Below are 23,120 nucleotides of genomic sequence, written 5' to 3'. Positions count from 1 at the left end.
ACCTTCGGTCTCACTGCCTGCTGCTTCATCGTTCTTTCCACTAATGCTTTTCAGAGATTTTATTCTAACGAGATCTATTCGCAGAGTGATTGATTGAAGTTACAAACCTTTGACCGTCGTCAATCCCTTGCTTGTGTCAGTCATTGGATCGATCTTAGCCACACGACTTTTATCTCAGAAGACCATATCGAGGTGCATAAGAATGAAAGATTTTTTGTTGTAGGATTGCATCTTTATCCAATTCGTGCTTTGCATCGCCTTGGTGTCAGACTTGGTTCCACACACTATTTAGATTCATCCTTCCGTTGTACTTTAATTAAAACGTGGAACAATGAAGCTTAACTTCACAATGCAGTAAGATAATTCATGATAAGAGGATGGATCTTCCTAATCGCCAGTTTGCATGTTCTGTTGAAAGCATTCATGGGCTATCTATGGAAAATTGTACTGTAAGTTAGCCTGAGCTACAAATGTATGAAGTTAAAATTAGTGGCAGATTGAACAATTTTTTTGGATTTCATAATCCTCTATGTAATTGTGCTAAAAATATGTCATTCTGATACACATACCCAAATGTGTGTGTACATGTATACGTATGTAAGCATTTCACCTTATTCAAACAATGCAAGTTCAACACACAATGTGGACATGCACCCGACTCTTTGTGGCTCATGGAGCAATTTTTGAGATATTATTTTCCAACTGAACACTGTATTTTATCATTTAGAACTTTTATCCTTTACAATGCCTTTACTGACTAATACACCCATCATACCTATAATTGCTATATCCCGTCAATCGCTCAAAAATCCACAACACTATATAATTACCAATCTTATCACCCAATCAAAACGATGAAAATAAATCCACCTGTTCGCGACCTTTTAAATAACAACTATTTGCGACAAATCTATTTGCGACCGACTTAGTTGCGACCCTCATTTGCGACTGAAAAGTTGCGACCGATCTCTTTGCGACCTATCCATTAGCGACCCTATGGAAGAGACCCCGTTTACACCTGTGCACCGAGGATGCCATGGTTGGTTGCCGGATGAGAGGACTTGCTTTTCCGTGCGCAAGCACCGAAACGAAAGCGAGGGGGACGCAATAGAGCTTAGGAAATATTTGTCCTTGTCGTGGTAGCGATGGCGCTGCTGCACCACGCCCATGCTTCCCAACCTCTACGTATCTCGGCAATCCCTCAAACCCATCTCTCCTCTCCGAAACTTGCCTCCTCCCTCGTCTTGTCAAGTACGCGCTTCGGTGGATTCCCCACACTCCCAATTGCAGGAGCATCGTCTAGGTTCTCATCATCCTCACCTTGTGCGGAGCAGCCCTTGGGTTTACTGAAAATGTGAAGAGGGTTGTGTGAGAGTAGTGTAGAATGTGGATTATGCGAGAGTTTTTGTTTTGTTTTGTTTTGTTTTGTTTTTTTTTTTTTTTTTGGTTTGTTTTGGGTAAGTCATTTGGTTTGATTGTTGGGTTTTGGGGGCTATGATGAGAAACAGGTGGTGGGCAGGGCCGTCCATGGCCATGGTAGGTGTGAAGTCTGCTACCGAGGGAGCCAAGTTCGCAGTTCCGCCTCCTGCGCACCCCACGTATGATCTTTTGCATGTAATTCGTCTGGCGCTTGCTGAGGATGCCGGCGATCAGGGTGCGTTCCTGGTTCTTTTGAATTTTCTGCCGGTTGGAATTCTCGCAGCTGCTGCTATGGTAAACCCAGCAAGTTCGTAATTTATGCTCATCTCAAAATTTTCACAATCTTGGATAATGGGGTGTATAAGAGTCACGGAGTTTTGGTTGATAATTGTTAGTCGTTTCGTCTTTAAAGTAATTGTGTGTGTGATTACACGTTAAGGGAGAACGAGTTCTATTTTTCAGTATGTATTGGAAAGTTAGTGCTGCAAAGAGAGGACAAGAATGGTCTAGGGCGTTGGTTAAGAGTTTAAAGACGAGCCTTGAATACGGCAACGTTTCGAATATTTAGAGATGAATCACCTGCGATTAGTTGTTTATGTCTATGGGTTTAGGGATTTAGGTCTTTTGCTCATGCACGCTCCGATACATGCAGGTGATGTGACTTGCTTAGCAACAATGACGCCAGACGTTCAAGCAGAAGCTCAATTTCTAGCCAAGGCGAATGGAGTGATTGCTGGAATCGCATTGGCAGAGATGGTGTTTACTGAAGTGGACCCATCGTTGAAGGTTAGCTCCCTGATGTTGCGTTGATGAAAACGGGTGGTTCCTCTATGTTTCAGCAAGCACAATGATTGTAGGTAGGCAGTTAATTGTATACCAGGTTCGTCCGGTCTTGATTATCACACTTAAAACTCTTCGAGAGTTGCTTGTGGCAGGTGGAGTGGACTGTTCGCGACGGAGATTTGATTACCAAGGGCCAGCAATTTGGAACTGTTAGAGGTTTGTCCCCATTTGTATGCTGTGATTACTGTCAAAGAAGTAAATTGTGCACTTTGTTCAATCGAACTGCGATTCGTATGCTGAAGTGTGAGCGTATCTTTTGCTCTCTTCAGGATGTTCAGATTTGGTTTCAAGTTAGATCTTCACTTTGAACATCACTGATTACAAGGTTGAGTGATTAACGCTGTTTACATTTTTTTGGTATCAACCGTTCGGAGAGGTTAATCGCGAGCTTAGAAGAATCTAACACAAACATTCATTCAGGAGTTAAAGGAATTGGAGGAAATTTTAACCAGCCTTTTTATTCCCTCAGGAGCGGCTCAGAGCATATTGACCGCGGAAAGAGTTGTTCTGAATTTTATGCAGCGGATGAGTGGTATAGCTACTTTAACTAAGGTAACATGATCATGCCGGTTTGATTTAGAAGTTATATGTTGCTAGGAGCTACAATTTCGATCGCCGAAGAAGTCCTTATTCTATTATATTCTGGACATTCTATTGGAGCTGTTGTATTCACTAGATAGTTGTAGCAACTTTGCTTCATTTGGAATATGGTGACCTTGACTTGTCCAAGTAATCTTTTCATTACGTTTTCTTTGCCCTCAAACAATCTTAGAACTGAGACTTGTACCTGACTTATATCTGGAACCATCCAGCACTATTAGTGATGCTTTATAAACACTAATCGGTGTGTTTCACCGTGACCACGTGCTCTCGTGGTAGGCCATGGCAGAAGCTGCAAAACCAGCTCGAATATTGGAGACCAGAAAAACAGCACCTGGGTTACGACTTGTTGATAAATGGGCAGTACGTATTTCCTCCTCAAATTAGTTGCTTGTCTATTATTGGCTTGCACATGCACGCTTCAGCAACATAGATACGAAGTGAGAAATCAAATTTCATCATTTCCTGTTTATTTCCTTCGTGCATTGTATATGGTTCAATGTTAAGGGCGCAAGCGGTGGTGGTATGCAGGTTTTGATTGGAGGAGGTGAAAACCATCGGATGGGATTGTACGATATGGTTATGGTTAAAGATAACCATATTGCTGTCGCTGGAGGAATTCAGCAAGCCATATCCGCCGTCGACAATTATCTGAACTCGAAGAATCTCAAAATTGGTGTTGAGGTATCTTTTATACTGGAACTTTCATTGATTTGCATCTCCTCTGGTGTGGCTGATATGAATCTTCCTCATAAGGTTTCTATACATGCAGTTGGTTTTACCAATATGTTGGTTCTGCTCTCGTCATATCGATACGGTTAACAGCTGCACTCCTTTGTCATGTTAGTATGGGTGGAAAATCAAAACATGAGAATTAGAATGAGCTTCATAGAGGGCGCATGGCAACTTGCCGTACTTTCTCAACAATTTTCTATTTTCTATTTCTATCTTTAATCACGTTTTGCAGTTTGTATTTTTCATCAAAAACATGTGGGTAGCAAGTGTAACTCCTGACATTGTTAGCGCTAGGGAATTAGTATCTCACGAACTAATTAAATAGAAGATTACAGTCCCGCTTGTACTTTTTCTAGCAGTTTTCACTATAACCTCTCTCTTCCCTTGTGGCTGTTATAGGGGCATGCTGAGGAATTAGAGCTAGTGTGACTATTTACCTATTAGTAATGACTTGTGGTGTGTTGGACGTGGTTTCTGCGCCAGATTGAAACAAGAACTCTGGAAGAGGTGCAAGAAGTGCTGCACAGTGTGGCACAAGGCAAAGGCCGTGTAACTCGTGTTATGCTTGATAACATGGTGGTGCCTTTGGAGAACGGTGATGTAGATGTTTCTCTGCTTCAACAAGCAGTGAGTATGATTGAGGGAAAATTTGAAACTGAGGTTTGTGTTCACTTTATACCATATCGTTTGTAGGAGTGAAAGTCCGACGTATTTCTTCTCTGTGGATTCTTTGTCGATGGATTGTACAGTATGTCTTGTATAATTTGCTCCATTTACAGTTTTAGATCTATGCAATAATCAGAAATATACACATTTTTATCATTTGTCGTGCTTTGATACACTAGTTGACTGAACTGCGAATCCTTCGATTGATGTTACCTAGGCCTCCGGTAATGTGACGCTTGATACGGTTTCTAAAATTGGTTCTACTGGTGTGACCTTCATTTCCAGGTGAGTTCGTAGCATGAAATGTTCATTGGTAGAATTGAGTTAAACGAATTGAATTGTGTTGCTTTATTGTAGAAGCGAATTGAATTCTTCCTTGTAGAATGGACTGTTCTGTCGTCCTCACTTAAGTTTCTGGCTTCTGTGTGTGAGGCAAAGCAGTGCACTTCTATCTGGACCTTGTTACTTACCTGATTGCATCATGCTTTTTCTGATGTTTTTGCTTTATAGTGAATTTATTTCTTATTTTGACTTTTCTTTTTGCATGGTAATTCGGCACTGATGTTGTGTTTTGGTGATGTGGGGACAGTGGGGCATTGACACACTCAGTGAAAGCATTGGACATCTCTTTGAATGTGGACACAGAACTGGCTATAGAAGTAGGCAAACGCACCAATCGTGCATGATACCCGGTACTCGTCTGTCTGGACATTCCTTGCTCGGTGCTCTGAGTTATCGTGTGGAAACTTATGTAAACCAATTTGCATAAGCACGTGATCCTTCATTCATCGAGACTGAATAGAATAATACGAGTTGGTGTGAATTTCGACATTGTAGCTGGATCATGGTGCATATAAGATGACCCATGCAGTCCTCCTGGAATTATCATTTTATGAATAAATAGCTTTAATGTGGAAAAGTAATCATTACAATTATTCAAACAACCTCATCATAGATTGTTAGCAATAAGCATTAAAAATAAAAAATAAAAAAAGTTAAGTCTTTTTTTTCATATTTGTCATATTGTTAGAATTGAGATATGTGCTAATATTTAAACTTATAATAAAAGAATGACTTCGCTCAGCTTATTATTTCTTCACATTACATGTTATCCTCAAAAATTAAGACTTTTTTTCACAAGGGAGTTTTTGGAAGATTTTTTACGATATCCTTTTCAAAGTGAACCTATAGAAAAAGAGACCCATTAGTCAGAGACAACTGAAGTATTATGTGCACAAATGACACCATTTAGTAAGATTCATGTTTTGTAACAATACAAGAGACACTTGTCACAAATAAAGTAATACATTCAATCTTCTGTGCAAACAATTTCATTCCCAATTGAAACAAGAGAAATTAGAATCTCGTTCTAAGAAAAAAAACTCCTGACACTCATGTGCCAGAAGGTTTATTCATGCGTTGTTTAGGTAAGATTTTACACATGGTGGAAAGAATAAACAAAGGAGAAAATATGAGCCAAACTCACCTTTAGCTATGCTGAAAAACTGCTTAGGGTACAAACAAACAGCGAGAGAGAGAGAGAGAGAGAGAGAGAGAGAGAGAAAGTCTACATTGTTGTCGTAGTCTCGCACAGCTCGTCGTAGTGTCGAAAGGTTGCGAAAGATCGATGTAAAGATGAGGGACGATTTGCAAGGGCTTCAGAATGGCGAGGCGAAGCGAAGATTACCCATGTCGCTGTTGCTGCAGATCCATTACGAAAATGAGAAAGGATCCATTTACGAGCTGCTGGTAGGGATAGGGAATTCCTCATAGGGTTGCACAACGACGAAGCCCTGGCCTCTGGAGCCATCGAACTTCATTTGGAAGGTCTCACCGCTGCCGCGGCCGAGCAGAGTCTTTAATCCGACATCGGATTTGAAGTCGGGGACTAGGGTGCCTGACCACGCGACCGTGGCTTGGGGATCCGTGTAGACAGGCGGGTAACCTGGCGCAACGACGAGAGTTAAGGGTTGGCCGTGTGTGAGGATCGCAACAAATCCATGGCCTTGGAGTTGGACGTTGTAAAGGCCACCGGAAACGATAGAGGAGAGCTTCTTCATCATAGTGATCTTGTGCGTAACAGTGGGCTCGAATGCCAGAAGGTCGTCACCGTTCACGACGAGGGACTCGCCCTGCAAGTAGAGCACCGTGACGCGCTTGCCGCTGTCCGCAAGGTAGAGCTGCGCGCGGCTCTTGGTGGAGGCTTTCGTGAGCGTGGCGCCCTCGCCCGTGAACTGCTTCTTCAACATGTTGCTGAACCCGTGGTCCATCATTCCCTCGCGCTCAAACTTCACATCCCCCTGGTACGCTACCATAGATCCTGTTTTGATCCACACCTGGTTGAGGACCGCGCCCGTGCTGCTCGGTGCTCCTAAATTCACTTGCAAGAAGCATTGCTTTTCCACCTCGAACGCCGCCCCTTGTTGTGTCCCCTGGTCTTTAGTACTGTCAACAAATTGCTGCAATGAGCACGCCATTACTCTCTGCTTGTTCACTCCCTAAACCCTCTCACAAGGTTCTGTCTCCTCTCTTCTTTCCTCACTCTCCAACCAACTAAACTCCAATCCAGCCGAATGCTCTTCGGAATTCAACAGCTTACTACTTCCCACTCTTCAATCTACAACTTCAGTAACCACACTCTGCCCTTAAAACACAACGACAGCGTTATTTACACTACTCTAGAGCTCCCAACATCATCCGAACGCGAAGACAACGTTCACACTGAGGACAAGGATCAGAAGGATCTACAGCCCCGCGAATACAAATAAGCACGCGCAGGTGTCGGAAAACTTGGCGCGTGAAGTCGGGCAGTGGGGTGGAGAAATACAATAATAATAGTAGAATAATAATAATACTAATAATAATACGATGATGATAAGGTACTCACTAGACATCAGCTCAAAAAAACATTTAACTGTGTGTGTGTATGGATCTCTCACACTTCCCTAGCTCATTGTGGTGTTATTATTATTATTATTATGCATGATTATTGATAATCATTGGTTGCCGATTCAACCATCTTTTCATTGGTTTTCAACCAATACGGATATTTTTTTGATGATGACTAGAATGGGTGGATTAATTTAGTAAATGCCTCTGTCAATTTAATAATTAGATATATATATGGTTGATTCTTCATTCCGTACTGTTGGAGTAGATTTTGGTGACAATTTCTGCACCAAAACAACATTTTTCTCAGAGTTTTTTTTTTTTTTTTTTTTTTTTTTTTTTTGTCTAGTTTATTTTAATCTTCCTTGATTTTTTGTGTTTATTCTTCTTTAATCTTTTATTTCTCCACCGTTCTTCCTACCCACAAGCCTGTAAGATTGTTTTTTTATCTACCAGATTTCATCCTCTGCAGCACCTTCTTCTTTCATTTCTACTGATGTTTCATGTTTGGGGTACATAATTCCTAATTATCTCTTTTTAAAATTTTAGTAAGTAATTTGTTTGATGAGTTTATGTCAGTTTGTAAACATTTTTGTAGTGCTATTTTTATATTTTTTTCTTTTATGGAAATAATATTAGTGTATTTTGAAAAATTATGATGGTGACAAATTATGTACAGAATACATCAACGACCCAAAAAGTAATAACAATAGTAACAATAATAGTAATAACAAAATCATGTTGTAATAGATTTTGAAGGTTTTGATGGAAGTTTGTTGAAATGTATGTACATAATTGTATTTATTGTAAACTTCAATTTTGTATTGCAACTTATTTTAATTATCATATTATCTTTAACTTGTCTTGACTTGTAACAAACTTAAATGCCTATGAACATCTATATGTATTGCTTTATATGTATTATCTTACATTACTCTAACATCAATTATCTTAATAATTAAATAATAAAACGTATCAACGTGTCATGTGCAATAATAATAAGTAAAAACATTTGACAAGTGCAATCCATCCTCAACAATTTCATACAATAAATGCTATTGTCCCAGACACATGTTTGAAATTTGTTGTGTTTTACAAAGTCAAATGGCCTCCATAACACGTTGTCTTGTGGGTGTGTACTTTGGTTCTGTAGTCAAACATGTGACTTTTAATTCCTTTTTGTAGTCCTTGGAATACATTCCTATCATTTAGATCTGTTATCTAATTTCAAAGTAGAATCTATATATATATATATATATTTGTCTTGAAAATCAGTACATATTTATTCTCAAGGTGTCCTCCAAGTTCTGTCCTTGGATACCTTAAATGTTACCCAATTCATGGATTTATCAGTACCACATATTCACTTGCCAAAGTCACAATACCTGCTTTACAATCCACTATTTCATACATTAAGGACCCATTTTTACTATTTTTATTACATACTCTACGCCGCTTTTTATGAATTTGATACTGGGGAATGAATATATATATATATATATATATATATATGTTTTTGATTCTTTTTCTTGTTCTTTATCATAATTTTTTATATTTGTAAAAGCATACGATGTAACATAACCTTGTTGTGGCCAATATAACTTTAAAAGGCATTTGTAAAGTTGTTACTTTGTACCTTGGTGTTTAGTACATACATAGTTTTGTAACACACTTTTTCTTTGTTATCAACATTTTATTCTAGCACCAAAAAAAAACAAATGACAAAAAATAAGTTCATTCAGCTAGGATATTGTGTTTATATTCCTTGTAATTAAATTGGGACATTGTATAAATTGTGTTCTGTGTTTCAATATTGTGGAATCTTGCGTCTTATTCTATGCCATATCATGCAAAATGACATCATTTCTCACTATCACTATAACCTATTCATAAATTAGAGTAGACAAAAATTAGTTATTGAAAAGTAATTAGATATATCCACCATGTGTATTTATGTATGTATTCAACCACTATATACAGTTAAAAGCTGTAAGTTAATGCAATAATTTTTTTATCAATTAAAATTATTTTTTCAGTGTTTACAAATAAGATTCTAGTTAGTAAAAGCATTACTATATAGATAGAATTCGTAAAGCTTTGTTGGGATATCTTTGTTTACTATTATCTAATTTGAAGCAACCTCATCTGAAATATATGTATATATGTATTTTTAACTTTTTGAAAAAAATAAAAAATAGTACACAAGAAAATGATTAATTGGATTTATTTATTTTATTTTATTTTTAAATTTTTTTGTGATGACTTGGAAAATATTCAGAATGACATTTGGTGTACTTCATGATATTCAAAGTATCAATCCCTTTAATGACTGCCCTATAAATAATAATTCAGTTGCCCGTATTAAACCACCCTTGTCCTTCATGTTGTTCCTCGATTGGTTTTGTCACTAAAATGAAGAATAAACATTACTATTATGAAAATGAAAACCCGGAGGATTATGTAGTCCGATGAGAAGAGGTGCATTAGCCTGTAGGATTCGCATATGATGTCGATCTTGACCCTCTTTTGGTTCACAGAAATGAACCCATTTTTCACTGAAACAAGTTGCGTTGAAAGGCAGCCAAAAGCGCATGTTCAAAACAGGGCACACTCGCAAAGGAGAAGGTGCTTTTAAAAGGTCCGAAGCACAGCTTGTCAGGAGATTAAGAACATCAACCACTATCGAGGCAAGAAAATAACACCTTCCAACAGTTGAGACGTAGCGTTGGGGAAGAGCGCCCCACAACAAGTGAAACGACCTATTCAACAACATGCGCAAACGACTATTAACCCGGATGATACTTTACCTGGTGCTAGTCCAAAATACTAAATCTGAGTTGTGAAGACATCAAAGAATGCAGCGTAAAAGTAAAATAAATCAAAACAAATATAAAACAAAATGATTTTTTTTGGATCGTTCTAAAACGGCCAGTAAGAAGGTCCATGATGGGTCGCAGTCGTGAGGTTGGTTGAGAACAAATTCACTCAGACAGATGAGTATAAAAACAGCAATCCGTATTCTCATTCTCACCTCACGATCCAACGCACTGCATGTGGCACAAACTTCTACATCACATATTGTGACTATTCTCCATGACGTTTAACAGACCTTGAAGACATAGATTTCACACGGAAAAAAAAAAAAAAAAAAAAAAAAAAAATCTGTTGTGAGCAATACGTATGAGATTATTACAACAAAACTTGAGTTAACTAAAATGACGAATCTATACATACATACATACATGCATACATACATACATGAATCCCGCACGTTTGTCAAAAGCTGAAACAGTAGGTAAACATGAGTGGGAAAGCAAACATTAATCACAAAAACAGACATCCCAAGTTTGCCCTATCTGATATTTACAGTCGAAGTGTTCAAGCTCCCTGTCTGCATGCGAATACCTCTCAAGCCACTGTTCCCAACTTTATTTGACGCCAAGAGTAGACCCTCAAACACATGAATTTCGAGAGACGGAGAGAGAAAATACCTCTGGTAAGCAGTCCACAGAATGCAAGTTTAAAGCAATACAGAATACGCCCCAACATAGTACCCATACTAAACTGCTCACAAATTCCTTCAGTGATTCCGATATAAGGGGCACTCTTAAATTGATTCATCTGCTTTATTCAGATCTTCCAGTACACGATTCTTTATATCTTCTGGCAGGGGAGCTTGAGGCCCCTTTGACGAATAAAATTTTCCTAGCTCCAGAAATGCTCGCTCAAGGGCTAAATATGAGTCCTGCAAAAGTGTCCATAACCACGAATAAGAACGGTGGAAATTCAGTATCCAATAGCATTTTTCCAATCCCGTACAGTTTTTCATTGAAGGATCCAAAACAACGATGACCGTGGGAAGATTAAATGTTCCTATACTAAAAACAAATTAAAGGACACAGCATTTAGAAAGAAATAACTCGCCTCAGTCTCAACAACTTTCGAACCCCGCCAATTTTGCAAATACTCACGGATAGCCTCCTTGGCTGAATCTGCATTCCTTCTGAACTTAGCACCGTCATTTGAGTCCTGAGTGAAGGATTCCCGCAAATTTTTCACGACCTCTCTCACACTCTTCACATACTTCTTAGGCAGCTTTTTCCCGGACTTCGTCAATTGGTCAGGGTCGAACAGTTCAAGCACCGCATCGACAACATTACCGCCTTCCTCCTTCTTCGCATTCTCCTCGGCTAATGCAGGGCCAGTGTAATTTAGCATCTGTCCTAACATAATTGAGCTGGCACACAATAGTGCAGAAGAAATGCCGTGACGTCGACTAATCATTCCACTTCTACTAGTTTCGGCAGCCTCTGAAGCGGTTTCAGATTCTTGACCCGAAATGGAAACAAACGCGTTACTCTGTTGCCTCGAAATGCACCTAATCGAACCACATGGCGCCCCTGCTCCAGTAGAATCAAAGTCGAACCCCCAGAACACCGAATTCATTACCAAAAGCAATTGTGGATAGAGACAAGAAGACAAGACAGAAATTCTGGTAACAGGAAAAGAAACAAAAAGGAAAAAAAAACACTCACGAGATCTCAGGAGACTTTGAGTTCCCCTTGAAGCCGCAGGAATAGAGAACACCGCGATGTCAAGTGACTGCAGCGCCATGGCCTTCCTCCGCTGCAATCCCTCCCGAACTCACATACGACTTTCCCGCCGCTAAACAATCTCAAAGCCCGCACATAAAACGAATGCGCCAACGAATCCTAGACAAAAGAATTACAAGGATTACATGGAAATGGTGACACAATAGAAGATCTGAGCTGAACTGAACTGAGCTGAGATTGGATTCTCCCTCCCTCAACTCGGCTCGGCACTTCGACGCCGAAATCCCTTTGAGCTGGTGGAGACGCGCCTGGAAGTTGCAGCCGTCCATTCGAACTGCTCTGTGGATGAAAACATTCGTCCGATGGATGTGTGGATGGATGTGTGGATGGAAGGATGCCGTTCGTGCTGCGGATCTGTTCACCCAATCGATTCTTCGGAAGGTGTGGATGATCCACGGTTGTGGGTCTCCTCCGATGAGTAACTTGGGTTCCGAGGAAGGGGTTCCGTCAGTTTTGTGTGGTGGTAGGAATTTTGTAGTGTGATGTTTCAAACCTCGTTATGAAGATTGTATGATATATTGTGCAATTTATTAACCTTGTAGCCTTTGTTAATTCGGAAAGCTGTACTTTTTTCTGTGTCAGGTGGTCAAAATAACAATAACAATACTGGTGATGTAATTGTTGGATTCATGCAGCTTGAATTCATGCTTACCTGTGCTGAATTTTTTATAATCAAGAATTAAACCTCATTTTCTATTGTGATATAAAATAAATTTCCTAAAAATCAGTGGTTTGTTTTATTTTGCTTTATTCCGATGTCACAAAAATCAAGTTGATCATATTTAGCACCGTAATTGAAATTTAAGTATAACAAAGTATTGTAAATATTTATTCATTTTTACAGTAATTTTCTAGACAACATGATTGTATATATATATAATATATATAATATTATATATATATATAATATATAATATTATATATATATATATATATATTGTTAATTTATAGACCTGAAAATCTAAAATTATTATTTGTTTAAGATAGTGATGATTATAAAATAAGTGAGTGATTTAAGCAAATCACATTGCCTAAATTTTAAAGCTATATATATATATATATATATATACACATATGCACACACAAACAACACGTCCAAAAAGGAAAAAAAGTGCATGACAATTTTGCATATGACAAAATCGGGATTCAAATTCCCATGTGATTACACTTTAAAAAAACATTAAAACAAAACACATCACTGATGCATCCAAAAGATCAATAATCACATGATTACAAGCTTCAGGTGAGTCTTTGTTTTTTTACAACAAACCAACAATGAATTTTTAGGTGAAAGAAAGTACGATACAGTAGAAAAATTAAAATTATAACAAAGCCTTTAAATTTAAATTTATTTTCATGACCAACAACAAATACACACACACTGACAGACATTCATTTTCCACTGTAATAAAAAGTTCATTTTACTTTTCCACTATAATAAAAAATCATGTAAAAATAGAGGCAAAATTGGGTTCATGTATTTGGAATGAAGGGAAGGGATAAGAGGTGGATTCCAATTACAACAACGGCTTTCTATTTAAAAGGAAAAAGGACAATTAATTTTCATAAATTTCTCTTCTCCTCCAGAGGGACTTACTAACTTACTAACTTAGCATCCAACTGTGCGGGGAACTCACGCTCCCCAGAAATAGAAGGTGTTAAGGGACTAAAGGACAATTATAGCTCCCCTGCCTCCCCCCCCCGTACAGGGAGGGGATCGCGTACCCGTGGTGGGAACGGTCGTGCCCCAGAGAGATTACAGGTTTGAGTTTCAAGTTTCCAGTCTACAGTGTCGAACTGCGAGTCGTCGTCGTCGCGCACGGTCCTCTGCTTTCCTCGGATGGTACGTTGCTGCCGCCTGTCTGGTTTTCCCGAAATCTGCGATGCTTGGCCTCCGCTTTCCGATTTGGCTTCGTGGTGCTGGATTCCGGAGCTGTCGGTGGATCCAAGCTTGGCCCGATTTGGTTCAGTATTGAGGCGAGGAGGATCTGTTTAGTGAGTGCTGTTCGAGTTCGAGGTTTTCGTGGTTTCTCTCCGTTGCGGCGTCTATGAGCGCGAGCAAGGTTTGTCAGTGCCAATCCCAGCTCTACGTTGATTTTGTTCTGTGCTGGCGTTTCGCTTCCGGATTAGGAAGCAGGCGATCTGTTCAATTTGTGTGGGTCTGTTGCCTTAATCTTCTGTTTGGTGATCAATGTGCATCGGTTTTTGTGAAGCGCCTGTTTCTGTATTCTTGGTTGATTTATTATTTCATCAATTTCTGAATATTTGGCCTATTTTTTAAAATTTCCGGGGTGCCATTTTCGCAAGCCTTGAAGTGTGGTTTTTCGGGGACTTGCAATATCTTTTAGGAATATCACTGTTTCTCTCCTCTCAGTGCGAAGGGCTTGCTATTTTTTGACCATTATCTTGATAGTATAGAAGTTGATACGTTATGAATAGCTCTGTTTAGAACTCTCTTCTTGCTTGTCAATTTGAGAGCTAATGAATGTGCTTCACAATGTTGCATCTGAAGCTTCGTGCTTTTCATTACAATTGTTGAACCTGCTCCTTAATTGGACTTAATCATCCTGGTGCTGTAGTGTAGGTTTTTATGCAGAGTAGTTCTTTCTGGTCTACTGCCAAGTGCGGAGTTTAAATGTTCCCTCTTGTTGTCACTTACATTTACGTCAGATAGAGCAGTCAGAGCCTTGCTTTACTTCCTTGAGAAACCCGCATTCGAGATGAATCATCTCTGTTAAGAAAGTCAGCACCGATGATCGTCCTTAATACGTGTGATTTGGGTGCAGACACGCAAATACATGTCAATGTAAAACGGTGGCGCTTGGTTAACATCATCTTCTTTGTCTCCGCTTGTTATCAAATTTCATCCCTCAGGTCTGGTCGATTTTGTGTTAGCTTGGTCGCATGAATTTTATGCTGTTTAATTTGCAAATGTTCCATCTATTACTCGAAGTTTGAAAAGTTTAAACACAGGGTGCAGGGACAAGACAAACGACAAGTTTGGACGAAATCAACTTCTCTTTGTTGATCACATCAAACTTTTCCAACATCCAACCTCAACCATCTCTAGTTTAAGACGTCCGTTTACATGGTACTTGAAGAAAATTGGCGTGTAGGCGGGCAGGAGTTGGGGTTCATATTGAGCAACCATGAACCGGGGGGTCTTGGGAACAGGGCCCGATGGCAACAAAAGAAAACGGCCCGACGCACAGGCAGCCTACATCACCAGCATGATGCATGGCAACCCGAAGCTTCTGCTCTCAGAATCCCCTCTATTTGCGGGCCTCACACAGCACCAACTACCGTTTACAGTCTACCCAATTAAAGTATCTCCCGATGTTCAATATCAAGCCCGCATCCGTCTTGTATTTCCGGTACGCTTAGTAACAAGTTTTTGTCCTTGCTGTTTTAGCATGGCTTGGTTATTGTATTCTTAGCAATTCTATCAATGACAAATGATAGCTGAACATAACTGATGAAAGGTTACATTTTTTAAACTCCTGTATTATATGAGTTGAAAAGTCGAGATAGGCCGGTGTTAGTACTAAGATGTAGCTAAGTCAGAACATTCTCCTGGTCCTGGTCAGGATGGCAGGGAATCATTTGGGATTGGAGTTGCTCGAACCAAGAAAGAGTCAGAAAGAGTTGCTGCGATCGATGCTTGCCAGCAGTTACAAGTAAGCAGAAACTCATCGTTCGAGAGAAAAATCTACATCTTTCCTACGTGACCCAGTTAGTTATTCGACGCCTTATGAAGACTGGTTCTTATCGCTGCATGTAATAGACACGCTAACGTGAAAGTGTAATGCAGGATAGAGGTCTTCTTGTAGGGGTGAAGAAGAGCAGTACAGCAAGTGATGGATGGGGTGACAATCCCAAGAATACTCTAGTAACTAGCGTAGCCTTCCGGGATGTTTGCTGTGGGGGAAACGCCCGAGCTTTGCCGATTACCCTCCGCTCCTCTGGTCCTGACCATGCTAAAGTACGTCGTTGAATTCCTTTCTCAGAGAAGACTCTTGGAACCTCTTTCAGACTGTCATCGGTTAACGTTTCTACGTTGAGATCAAATCCATTGAACAAAAATATCAGCTTTAGAGATGCTGTGAGGGCTTTAGTTCTCACAAAAGAGCAGAAATACAAGGATGCTTATTACTTTCTGACTCTTACCAATCAGTATCGCAATTGATATTCTTAGTCTCTTAATACATTCCTGCAATGAAGCAACTTTAATTTAATTTAATTTTTTTTTTGATGTTTTAAACTTTTTTTTAATTTTTTTTAATTTTTTAATTTTTATCGTCCCATTGTTTTAAAGTCCGCATGACAATGTATTAATTTACGAAGTATGGGGGTCTGTCCGGGTAATCAGACTTTTGTGGCAGAGTTGACAGTGCCATTGAGGAACAAAGGGGAAGTTTTTGTAGCGGTGGGTCAAGGCCCTAACAAAGCTGAAGCGGAGCGCGCGTGCTGTACTGCAGCTTGTGCGAAACTTTATGATGTTGGATTGCTTCAGAAGCCTAATGACAAAGGGTATAGTCCGCCATTTACCGCCGTCCCTGCTTCCAACAAAGCTGCGCATAATCAACAGGTAAGCTTTGTTTTGAATGTCACGAGTTTCATCCACTTTCATAGTTCTGCAAGTTCTTTGCAGCCGTTTCTGGAAAGCCAACTTGTGGTTGAAGCTTAATAAGTTAACATCTCGATGTTTTGAACAACCTGCACACCACGAGTTACTTAGGCTACCATGGATCAGTGCTCAATTTCTTTGATTTATCCTGTAGGCTACTGTGACTTGTTAAAGTCATCATGGCTTTCTCATTATCAGTAAAGTTCAATAGAGAATAAAAAGAAGATAGAACCGACTAGGGCAGTGCATCAAATTTAAACTTAATTACAATTAATTGAAGTTTTTGATATGCTGATATTTGTTTGAAATTCGATGATTGCAGCAAAATGAGATGCCTGCTATTGTGAGCTTACGAATTGAGGAGCTGTCAATGATGGAAGATGCATTGCAGAGACTTCACTTTGAGAATGTTAGACTCGAAAAGCAGGAGCCAGAAGCTTCAGTGAGTTTGCAGCCGCGATCCTTTGCACATAAATCGAACGACATACCGATACCGAAGGAGCAGTTAGGCACTGAGAATGCAATTCTGAGGCTAGAAGCACGTAAGAGATCAGTTTCACCGGAGTTCGCTGAGCAAAGGAGAGTCCGTCAATCCTTACCTGCATGGAGGGAGAGGCAAAAGATTGTTGGTTTTGTATCAAATCACCGCGTTGTGGTCCTGACTGGAGAGACAGGTTGTGGGAAAACCACCCAGGTCCGTAGTTTTAAACTCAAAAAAACTTTCTAGAGGTGGGGTTAGCGATGTGTAGCTGTCTTGCAGTGATGGGCTTTCTTCTTGGGATTTAGATTTGCATGCACAAACCTTTAGGACGAAATCTTGCGGTTATACTGAGTGACATTATGACCTTCACTCTCACAGGCCGAGCATATTCATGTGCTTCGCGGGTGTGGTTGCAATTTACCCCTTCTCGTTTCTTGAGGTCTACTTCATCTTCCTGTGAAATATTTTATGCCCCAGGTACCACAATATGTGTTGGAAGATGCAGAGCTTCAAGGATCAGGTGCAGAGGTGCATATTGTTGTTACACAGCCTCGCAGGATTGCAGCCATAAGGTTACGTTCATTCGGACTCATATCCTTTTATGGCCAGTTTGAAAAATGATTTGATATGAATTGGAGCTGATGTGCCCTGTATTGGTTGGCATGATGTAATTCTGCAGTGTTGCAGAGCGTGTGGCCTGGGAGCGTGGAGAGACTTTGGGGAAAAGTGTGGGTTATGCTATCCGCCTTGAAAGCTCACCACCAAGGCCTCGAGGAAGCATCCTTTATTGCACAACAGGGATCTTATTGCATCGGTTACAGGTATGCTGGATGGCATAGACGGAAGGTGGGGCCCTTTGAATTACATGAGTTGATGTGGACAAATCTTATCTTTGTAGACTGTTCTAGTTCAAAGTTTTGAGAGAAGAAAGAGAGCACCGTAGTGGAAGTCTGACTGCAAGTACTGTCGTCAGATCTATGTAGAGAGTTATTGTGAGCTGGTTCTGTTTCTGTTGACCAAAGCTCGGCTTTTGGGAAATCATAAGATTTGGCAGTTCCAGTCCAGTAGTTTTGGTTTCACCAAGTCCATATCAGCATACAGCCGTGACTGAATGTGTGATTTGGGTTTTTTCAGAGAGCGGATGGTTTGGTGGGGGTGAGCCATGTTATTATCGACGAAGTGCATGAACGAGATGTGGATACTGATTTTTTGCTTGTTGTAATTCGCGAGCTTTTGAATCATAGCCCGACCCTGCGGGTGGTAGTCATGAGTGCTACTCTGGATGCATCTATATTCACAAGGTAGGATTCTTATCATGAATGTAAAACTCTTTCGAATCTTCTCGCAATATCCAATTTCAGTCCTTTCTGAGACTATCTGTGATCACTTGAAAATGATCAAAAGTGGCGATTATACGATCAACAGCATGGATGAAGGATTACCTTGTATTTTTACTCGAGCAGCATTTAACCCCATAGTTAGATTTCTACATGACCCTATAGTTCTTGAGAGGTATATCTTCAACCATGAGGCCCAGTGGCATAGCAACCGAATGGCATTCATAAATTTTAGCCTTGATATCATTTGAATATTTTGATAAGTTTTAGATTGTTATGCAGTGTGGTTTATACTTCTGTATCTGCACATCTGTCAATGCTGACAATCATCATTACCCTTACTCCAGGTTCATGGTGTTTTCACCTCTAGAACTAACCTTTGAATCTTACTAAAATCCTCCATTTAATCCCTAGTCTTTCTCGTACCTAGCGGTGAAGTTAGTTTGACCAATCGAGTATTCCCAACGAATCATTTATCTTGATTTGAAACTACAGGTACTTTGGGGGTTGTCCTCTAGTGAACATACCAGGAATGACGCATCCTGTGAGGGTGTATAACCTGGACGATCTTCCTCAGCTAATGGGTCGATTTCATCTGCCAGCTTTGAGGCAAGCTCATGGAGGCAGCTTGGATGAGGAGGATGTGGATATAGACTTGACTGTATCTGTAATTGTGTGGATATCGCAAGTCTTTGCACAAGGTGACGGGGCCATTCTCTGCTTTTTACCTGTGAGTCTGCAGCCCAACCTCAGAACTGTGAATCGAATCTGTTCATCTGACCCAAAAAGTATGGCGTTGACTTAAATGCGGGTTGGAACGCATATGTAATGTAGAACATGTGTGAATTCATATCCTTGCCTCGAGATTGTACTTATTGTGACAATGAGGTAACTTTGTCAGGGCTGGGATACCATCACCATCGTCCGAGATCGTTTACTCAAAGTGCGTGCCAGTCGTTTCATGATGATTGTCCCACTACATTCACAACTACCTGCGGGTGAGCAACGAGCAGCATTTGCTCGTGCACCATTCGGCATGAGGAAGGTTAGGATTGCTCTTCTGATTCGCGACTACTGACAAAGAGACCAGTGCACAACCCTACCTTCTTAATTGATGATATCAACTTGGTATAAACTTTACTATTTTTCTTGTATAACTCAAGCCTGCTCCGATGTAACGTCCTGTTAACTAGCTCACAGCATCAGTGAAGAATTCAATGGCTGTATGGAAGACACTAACATCCAGCGGATTTAAATTTCGCAGGTTGTTCTGGCCACCAATATAGCAGAGACAAGTGTTACCATTGACGATGTAGTATATGTGGTGGATTCTGGCAAAATCAAAGAGAAGCAATATGACGTTTCTCGCAATTTAACCACCATGCGCGTTCAGGTGCCCAATACCTTACCTCTCTGTATGACGAAGGAGATGAGAACGACCTTGTTGCCATGATTTGAGCTATAAGATATCAGCAGTTCATGATGTTTCTACAAGCAGAGTAGAAAGTTGGAACAAGTGTGAGAAGACCTGCATTTAGTTGGAACAGATAACTCATTGTTAATGCTCATGCTCATCATCATCGCTCTTTTTGGGCAGTGGACATCCCAAGCCAGTGCTCGGCAGAGGCAAGGTAGAGCTGGGCGAGTGCAACCGGGATTTTGCTTCCAATTGTTCACGCAGACGGTACGTGGGCTCCTATTCGTATTATTTTATCAGAGATTGATCGATATCTTGTTTAATTTTGACAGAGACGGCTGCAATCTTTATGTGACTGCAGACCTTCTTGAACATGTTGGAGCACCAGATTCCGGAGATGCAGCGTGTTCCCCTTGAAGAACTCTGTTTACAGATCAAGGCTGTTTTATCTCCTAACACGGTGAGCTTATCTGCTTCGTACGTCAAGGCTCTGGTTGTTTTAATGCGGGAACGTGACGTATACAGAGAGTGTTCTCTCCACTGGAGTGTTGTCAGTCGTTTTATGAAATGTTACATGTGAAACCCTTTTTTGGTCGATGTTTGTTGTTCGGTCCTAAAGACTCTTGCTGCTCGAACAATAGAGCTTAATTTTGGTCGATGTTTGTTGTTCGGTCCTAAAGACTCTTGCTACTCGAACAATAGAGCTTAAATTTTTCAACCTGTATCTAAGCAAGCCTGTTTTGCAGATCAAGGCTTGAGTTAAAGACTTTTGGGATTTCTTGTCATACTACCTTACTTGTAAGACTATCTGTCACCACATGAAACACATAAGCACAGAAGAAGTTCATGACTAGACAGAAAGAAAAAAACGTGTACGAATGTCAATGAAGCAGAAGAATTGGTACTGAGATTGCTCTTGAAATTTCACATTTTGATATCGAGTGCTTTACTATATAAAATTGAGACAGGTGGTGGAAAAATTCGAGGCAACAGGAGTCAATTTTTCCCAAGAACTTGAAGAAACGAGAGCGGAAACGACTCGCATCGCAACTTTTTTGTCAAAGGCTATCCAGCCTCCAACAGCGTCTTCAGTGTATGCAGCGATTCAGGTCTTGAAACAGCTTGGTGCCGTTGACGAGTTCGAAAATCTCACTCCTCTGGGCAGAATTCTAGCTAAATTGACAGTGCATCCAAGATTTGGCAAAATGTTGGTTTATGGGGCCCTGCTTGGGTGCCTGGACCCCCTTCTCACTGTTGCTGCTGCAGCATGTTTCCGGGATCCCTTTGTGTCGCCACTGAATAGGCGGGAGGAGGCTGACCAAGTACGGGCAAGTTTCGGTACCGGAGTTGCCTATGGAAGTGACCAGTTGGCTCTCGTGAATGCATTTCAACAATGGAAAGCTGCGGATTTCAATAATCATGGATACTCTTTTTGCGAGGACAATTTTTTAGCCTTCATGACGATGACGCTTATTGCTGGTATAACCAACTTAACTTCTTGTGAAGACTGAAAGGTTGAAGTATGAAATGTGTATGTTTCTTCTCTAATTTCTATTTTATGTCTCTTGTCATAAAAAATCCCTTCCGTTGGAAGTCTCTCCTAAAGGACAACCTCGTTTAGAAACACTGAAGCAACCATTCACGGAAAATGTGTTTTCTCTCACAGCACACTATTTGCCTATGATGGCAGGTATGAGGACGCAGTTTGAGCGGACTCTTCTGGAATCAGGATTGTGCGAACCTTACGTGCAGTCGCCCAATCCTGTCGTGAGTGCACACCTTGCACGGTCGCTCCTTGTTGCTGGGTTGTACCCTAACATCGTTCGGTCGGAACTGTGTCGAGAGAGCAAGGGAATGAAAAATGCAACTAAACATGCCTACAGATGGAGGTTAGGGTTCTGCGGAGTGAATGGCAGGGTTTTCCTGCACCCCACTTCTGTGTTGTCAGAGAAGCATCTGAACTCCAGTTTAAGTTACTATCTCGTGTTCCAAGAAAAACTCCAAACTAGCCAAGTTTTTATTCGAGGGTGCACCCTCTTGCCACCCTTGGCAGTGGTTCTACTAGGTTGGAACGTTACTTTCATCAAGGATGTGAGCTCGGGGAGTGCACCCTCTCCAAATGGGGACTGGATGTTACTTCGAGTGGAAGGGTGGTTGAATTTCTTCATTGACCGTCGGGCAGGCCTTCTCCTGCTTCAACTCAGAGACGCATTTGATGTTGTTCTTGCACGATGGGTGAGTGGGCATGCTAGGACTGACTCAGAAAGGCAGGTCGTTGAGTGTGTGGTAACGCTACTCGAAAGTACTTGTTATGAAATGCTCGAGACCACTAGTAATCGCAAGGCCCCCATAGTTTCTCGCTAAATTGAAATTTACGTTCTCATCGGTCTGTTGCCTCCTCTCTATGGTCTATGGTTCAACAGAATTGGAGCTTGGCTTTTGTTGCGTCTGGATACTGTCATTGTCTGGAAGAAACTGTTTCAATTGAAAGTCAAGTTGTGTGATCTATTGGGTATATATTAGCAAGTTAATTATGATCACTTTTGTTGAACACCTCATGTGTGCACAGTCGTTGAAGTTTGTTTCAAATGCATTTGAGATTTTGTAAGGATTTATAAAACTTACAGGTAATGAGAGTGCGCTAGAGAAATAAATAAATATTGGTATCTAAAGGGATAAACCTATGTATGTGCATTCATCTTTTTGGTTGATAGTCAAGGTACAATGCATTGATTGGCTTTTGCTTGTTAATTTTCAAACTTGTGGATTAAATAATATTGAGAATTGATAATTTTTCTCTTTTGATTTAAATGAAATTTTTACCTTGTAGTTATGGAACGTGTTTCAAATTTGAAATTGATGGCTAACCACATTTCATGGATTGTTTTATTTATTCAAATTGTATTTAAACTTTGATATTTGATACCTGAAGTAAATTTTTTATTTTATCTTTATGAGATCTATATTAAGAATAATTATGCTCTTTTCAAGAGAAACATTAGATCTGTTGAGAAAGAATAATCTGTAATATGTAAACCTCTTATATAAATTAATAACAATTTGTAGTGGTATGTTTTTATGTAGTTAGTGCTTGCAGTAAGTACTAATTAAAAAACTTGTATTACTTGTATTCAGTAACTAAAAAAACTTGTGTTATCTCTATAGAATTGTGTTTTGTTTGTTTGTTTCTTCGTTTGTTTTGTTTCTTTTTTTGTAAATAGATTACATTTTAATATTAATTTAGAAAAATAATATTCTTGAAAACTTTAACATTTCAAATGTTAAATAATATTTGATTTAAAAACTAAATGATACAATTACAAGGATAAAAATTTATCTTAAAATCATAGAATGTTTACATAATTCTCACATAATAACTACAGTTTTTGACTTCTTTTAAAGTGTGATATTCATTAAGATTGAAAATATTTTTTGAAAAAGAATCATGCTGAAGTAATATGATTTATTAGTATTTTTTAAAATTCAATATATT

At 39.8% G+C, this 23,120-nt stretch overlaps 3 protein-coding genes across 9 annotated transcripts; 2 read left to right on the top strand and 1 right to left on the bottom strand.

The window, feature by feature from the left end:
* The first annotated feature begins 1,127 nt into the window (after window positions 1-1,127).
* LOC112286080 (quinolinate phosphoribosyltransferase [decarboxylating] 1b) lies at window positions 1,128-5,182 on the top strand. Of its 2 annotated transcripts, none has more exons than XM_024527632.3 (10): window positions 1,128-1,303; window positions 1,509-1,654; window positions 2,072-2,205; window positions 2,355-2,418; window positions 2,732-2,814; window positions 3,142-3,225; window positions 3,394-3,546; window positions 4,081-4,257; window positions 4,481-4,548; window positions 4,853-5,182. In XM_024527632.3, exons 1-10 carry the CDS (start codon window positions 1,146-1,148, stop codon window positions 4,947-4,949), a joined length of 1,164 nt encoding a protein of 387 aa, XP_024383400.1. In that variant the 5' UTR covers window positions 1,128-1,145; the 3' UTR covers window positions 4,950-5,182. The 2 variants fall into 2 exon arrangements, with proteins under 2 accessions (XP_024383400.1, XP_024383399.1); XM_024527631.3 differs by having other exon boundaries at window positions 1,509-1,726.
* A 5,565-nt stretch (window positions 5,183-10,747) lies between these two features.
* On the bottom strand, window positions 10,748-11,952 carry LOC112285838 (photosystem II D1 precursor processing protein PSB27-H2, chloroplastic). Its single transcript, XM_024527099.3, has 3 exons — window positions 11,688-11,952; window positions 11,077-11,552; window positions 10,748-10,897 (listed from the first exon to the last, which is right to left on the bottom strand). Exons 1-3 carry the CDS (start codon window positions 11,764-11,766, stop codon window positions 10,760-10,762), a joined length of 693 nt encoding a protein of 230 aa, XP_024382867.1. The 5' UTR covers window positions 11,767-11,952; the 3' UTR covers window positions 10,748-10,759.
* Window positions 11,953-13,563: 1,611 nt separating this feature from the next.
* LOC112285837 (uncharacterized) lies at window positions 13,564-22,133 on the top strand. Of its 6 annotated transcripts, XR_016504517.1 has the most exons (18): window positions 13,564-13,828; window positions 14,552-14,639; window positions 14,739-15,139; window positions 15,353-15,442; window positions 15,577-15,747; window positions 16,135-16,353; window positions 16,715-17,086; window positions 17,351-17,445; window positions 17,553-17,694; window positions 18,008-18,174; window positions 18,706-18,940; window positions 19,112-19,255; window positions 19,475-19,603; window positions 19,808-19,894; window positions 19,989-20,087; window positions 20,374-20,425; window positions 20,596-21,106; window positions 21,318-22,133. XR_016504517.1 is itself a non-coding variant. In XM_090252589.1 (17 exons), exons 3-17 carry the CDS (start codon window positions 14,915-14,917, stop codon window positions 21,989-21,991), a joined length of 3,360 nt encoding a protein of 1,119 aa, XP_090108715.1. In that variant the 5' UTR covers window positions 13,564-13,828; window positions 14,552-14,639; window positions 14,739-14,914; the 3' UTR covers window positions 21,992-22,133. The 6 variants fall into 6 exon arrangements, 5 of the variants coding, with proteins under 5 accessions (XP_090108715.1, XP_024382865.1, XP_024382864.1 ...); XM_090252589.1 differs by lacking the exon at window positions 20,374-20,425; XM_090252591.1 differs by lacking the exon at window positions 20,374-20,425 and having other exon boundaries at window positions 13,579-13,828; window positions 15,582-15,747.
* Window positions 22,134-23,120: the final 987 nt, after the last annotated feature.

The sequence above is a fragment of the Physcomitrium patens genome, chromosome 8 (genome assembly GCF_059467195.1).
Source record: "Physcomitrium patens ecotype Gransden chromosome 8, ASM5946719v1, whole genome shotgun sequence".
Lineage (NCBI taxonomy): Eukaryota > Viridiplantae > Streptophyta > Bryopsida > Funariales > Funariaceae > Physcomitrium > Physcomitrium patens.
Note: the sequence above shows the minus strand (reverse complement) of the source record. Positions and strands in the feature narration are given on the sequence as shown.

What these genes read in the sequence shown, in the direction of transcription:
- LOC112285838 (XM_024527099.3), bottom strand. Translation starts at nt 11,766, where the DNA reads ATGGCGCTGCAGTCACTTGACATCGCGGTGTTCTCTATTCCTGCGGCT. An exon ending in TCAAAGTCTCCTGAGATCTC is followed by an intron (nt 11,553 to 11,687) that starts GTGAGTGTTTTT and finishes CTACTGGAGCAG; the next exon opens with GGGCGCCATGTGGTTCGATT. An exon ending in CGAAAGTTGTTGAGACTGAG is followed by an intron (nt 10,898 to 11,076) that starts GCGAGTTATTTC and finishes ACACTTTTGCAG; the next exon opens with GACTCATATTTAGCCCTTGA.
- LOC112285837 (XM_090252589.1), top strand. Translation starts at nt 14,915, where the DNA reads ATGAACCGGGGGGTCTTGGGAACAGGGCCCGATGGCAACAAAAGAAAA. An exon ending in TAACCACCATGCGCGTTCAG is followed by an intron (nt 19,604 to 19,807) that starts GTGCCCAATACC and finishes CTTTTTGGGCAG; the next exon opens with TGGACATCCCAAGCCAGTGC. An exon ending in GACGATGACGCTTATTGCTG is followed by an intron (nt 21,107 to 21,317) that starts GTATAACCAACT and finishes CTATGATGGCAG; the next exon opens with GTATGAGGACGCAGTTTGAG.
- LOC112286080 (XM_024527631.3), top strand. Translation starts at nt 1,146, where the DNA reads ATGGCGCTGCTGCACCACGCCCATGCTTCCCAACCTCTACGTATCTCG. An exon ending in ATTGCAGGAGCATCGTCTAG is followed by an intron (nt 1,304 to 1,508) that starts GTTCTCATCATC and finishes GATGAGAAACAG; the next exon opens with GTGGTGGGCAGGGCCGTCCA. An exon ending in TGCTATGGTAAACCCAGCAA is followed by an intron (nt 1,727 to 2,071) that starts GTTCGTAATTTA and finishes CGATACATGCAG; the next exon opens with GTGATGTGACTTGCTTAGCA.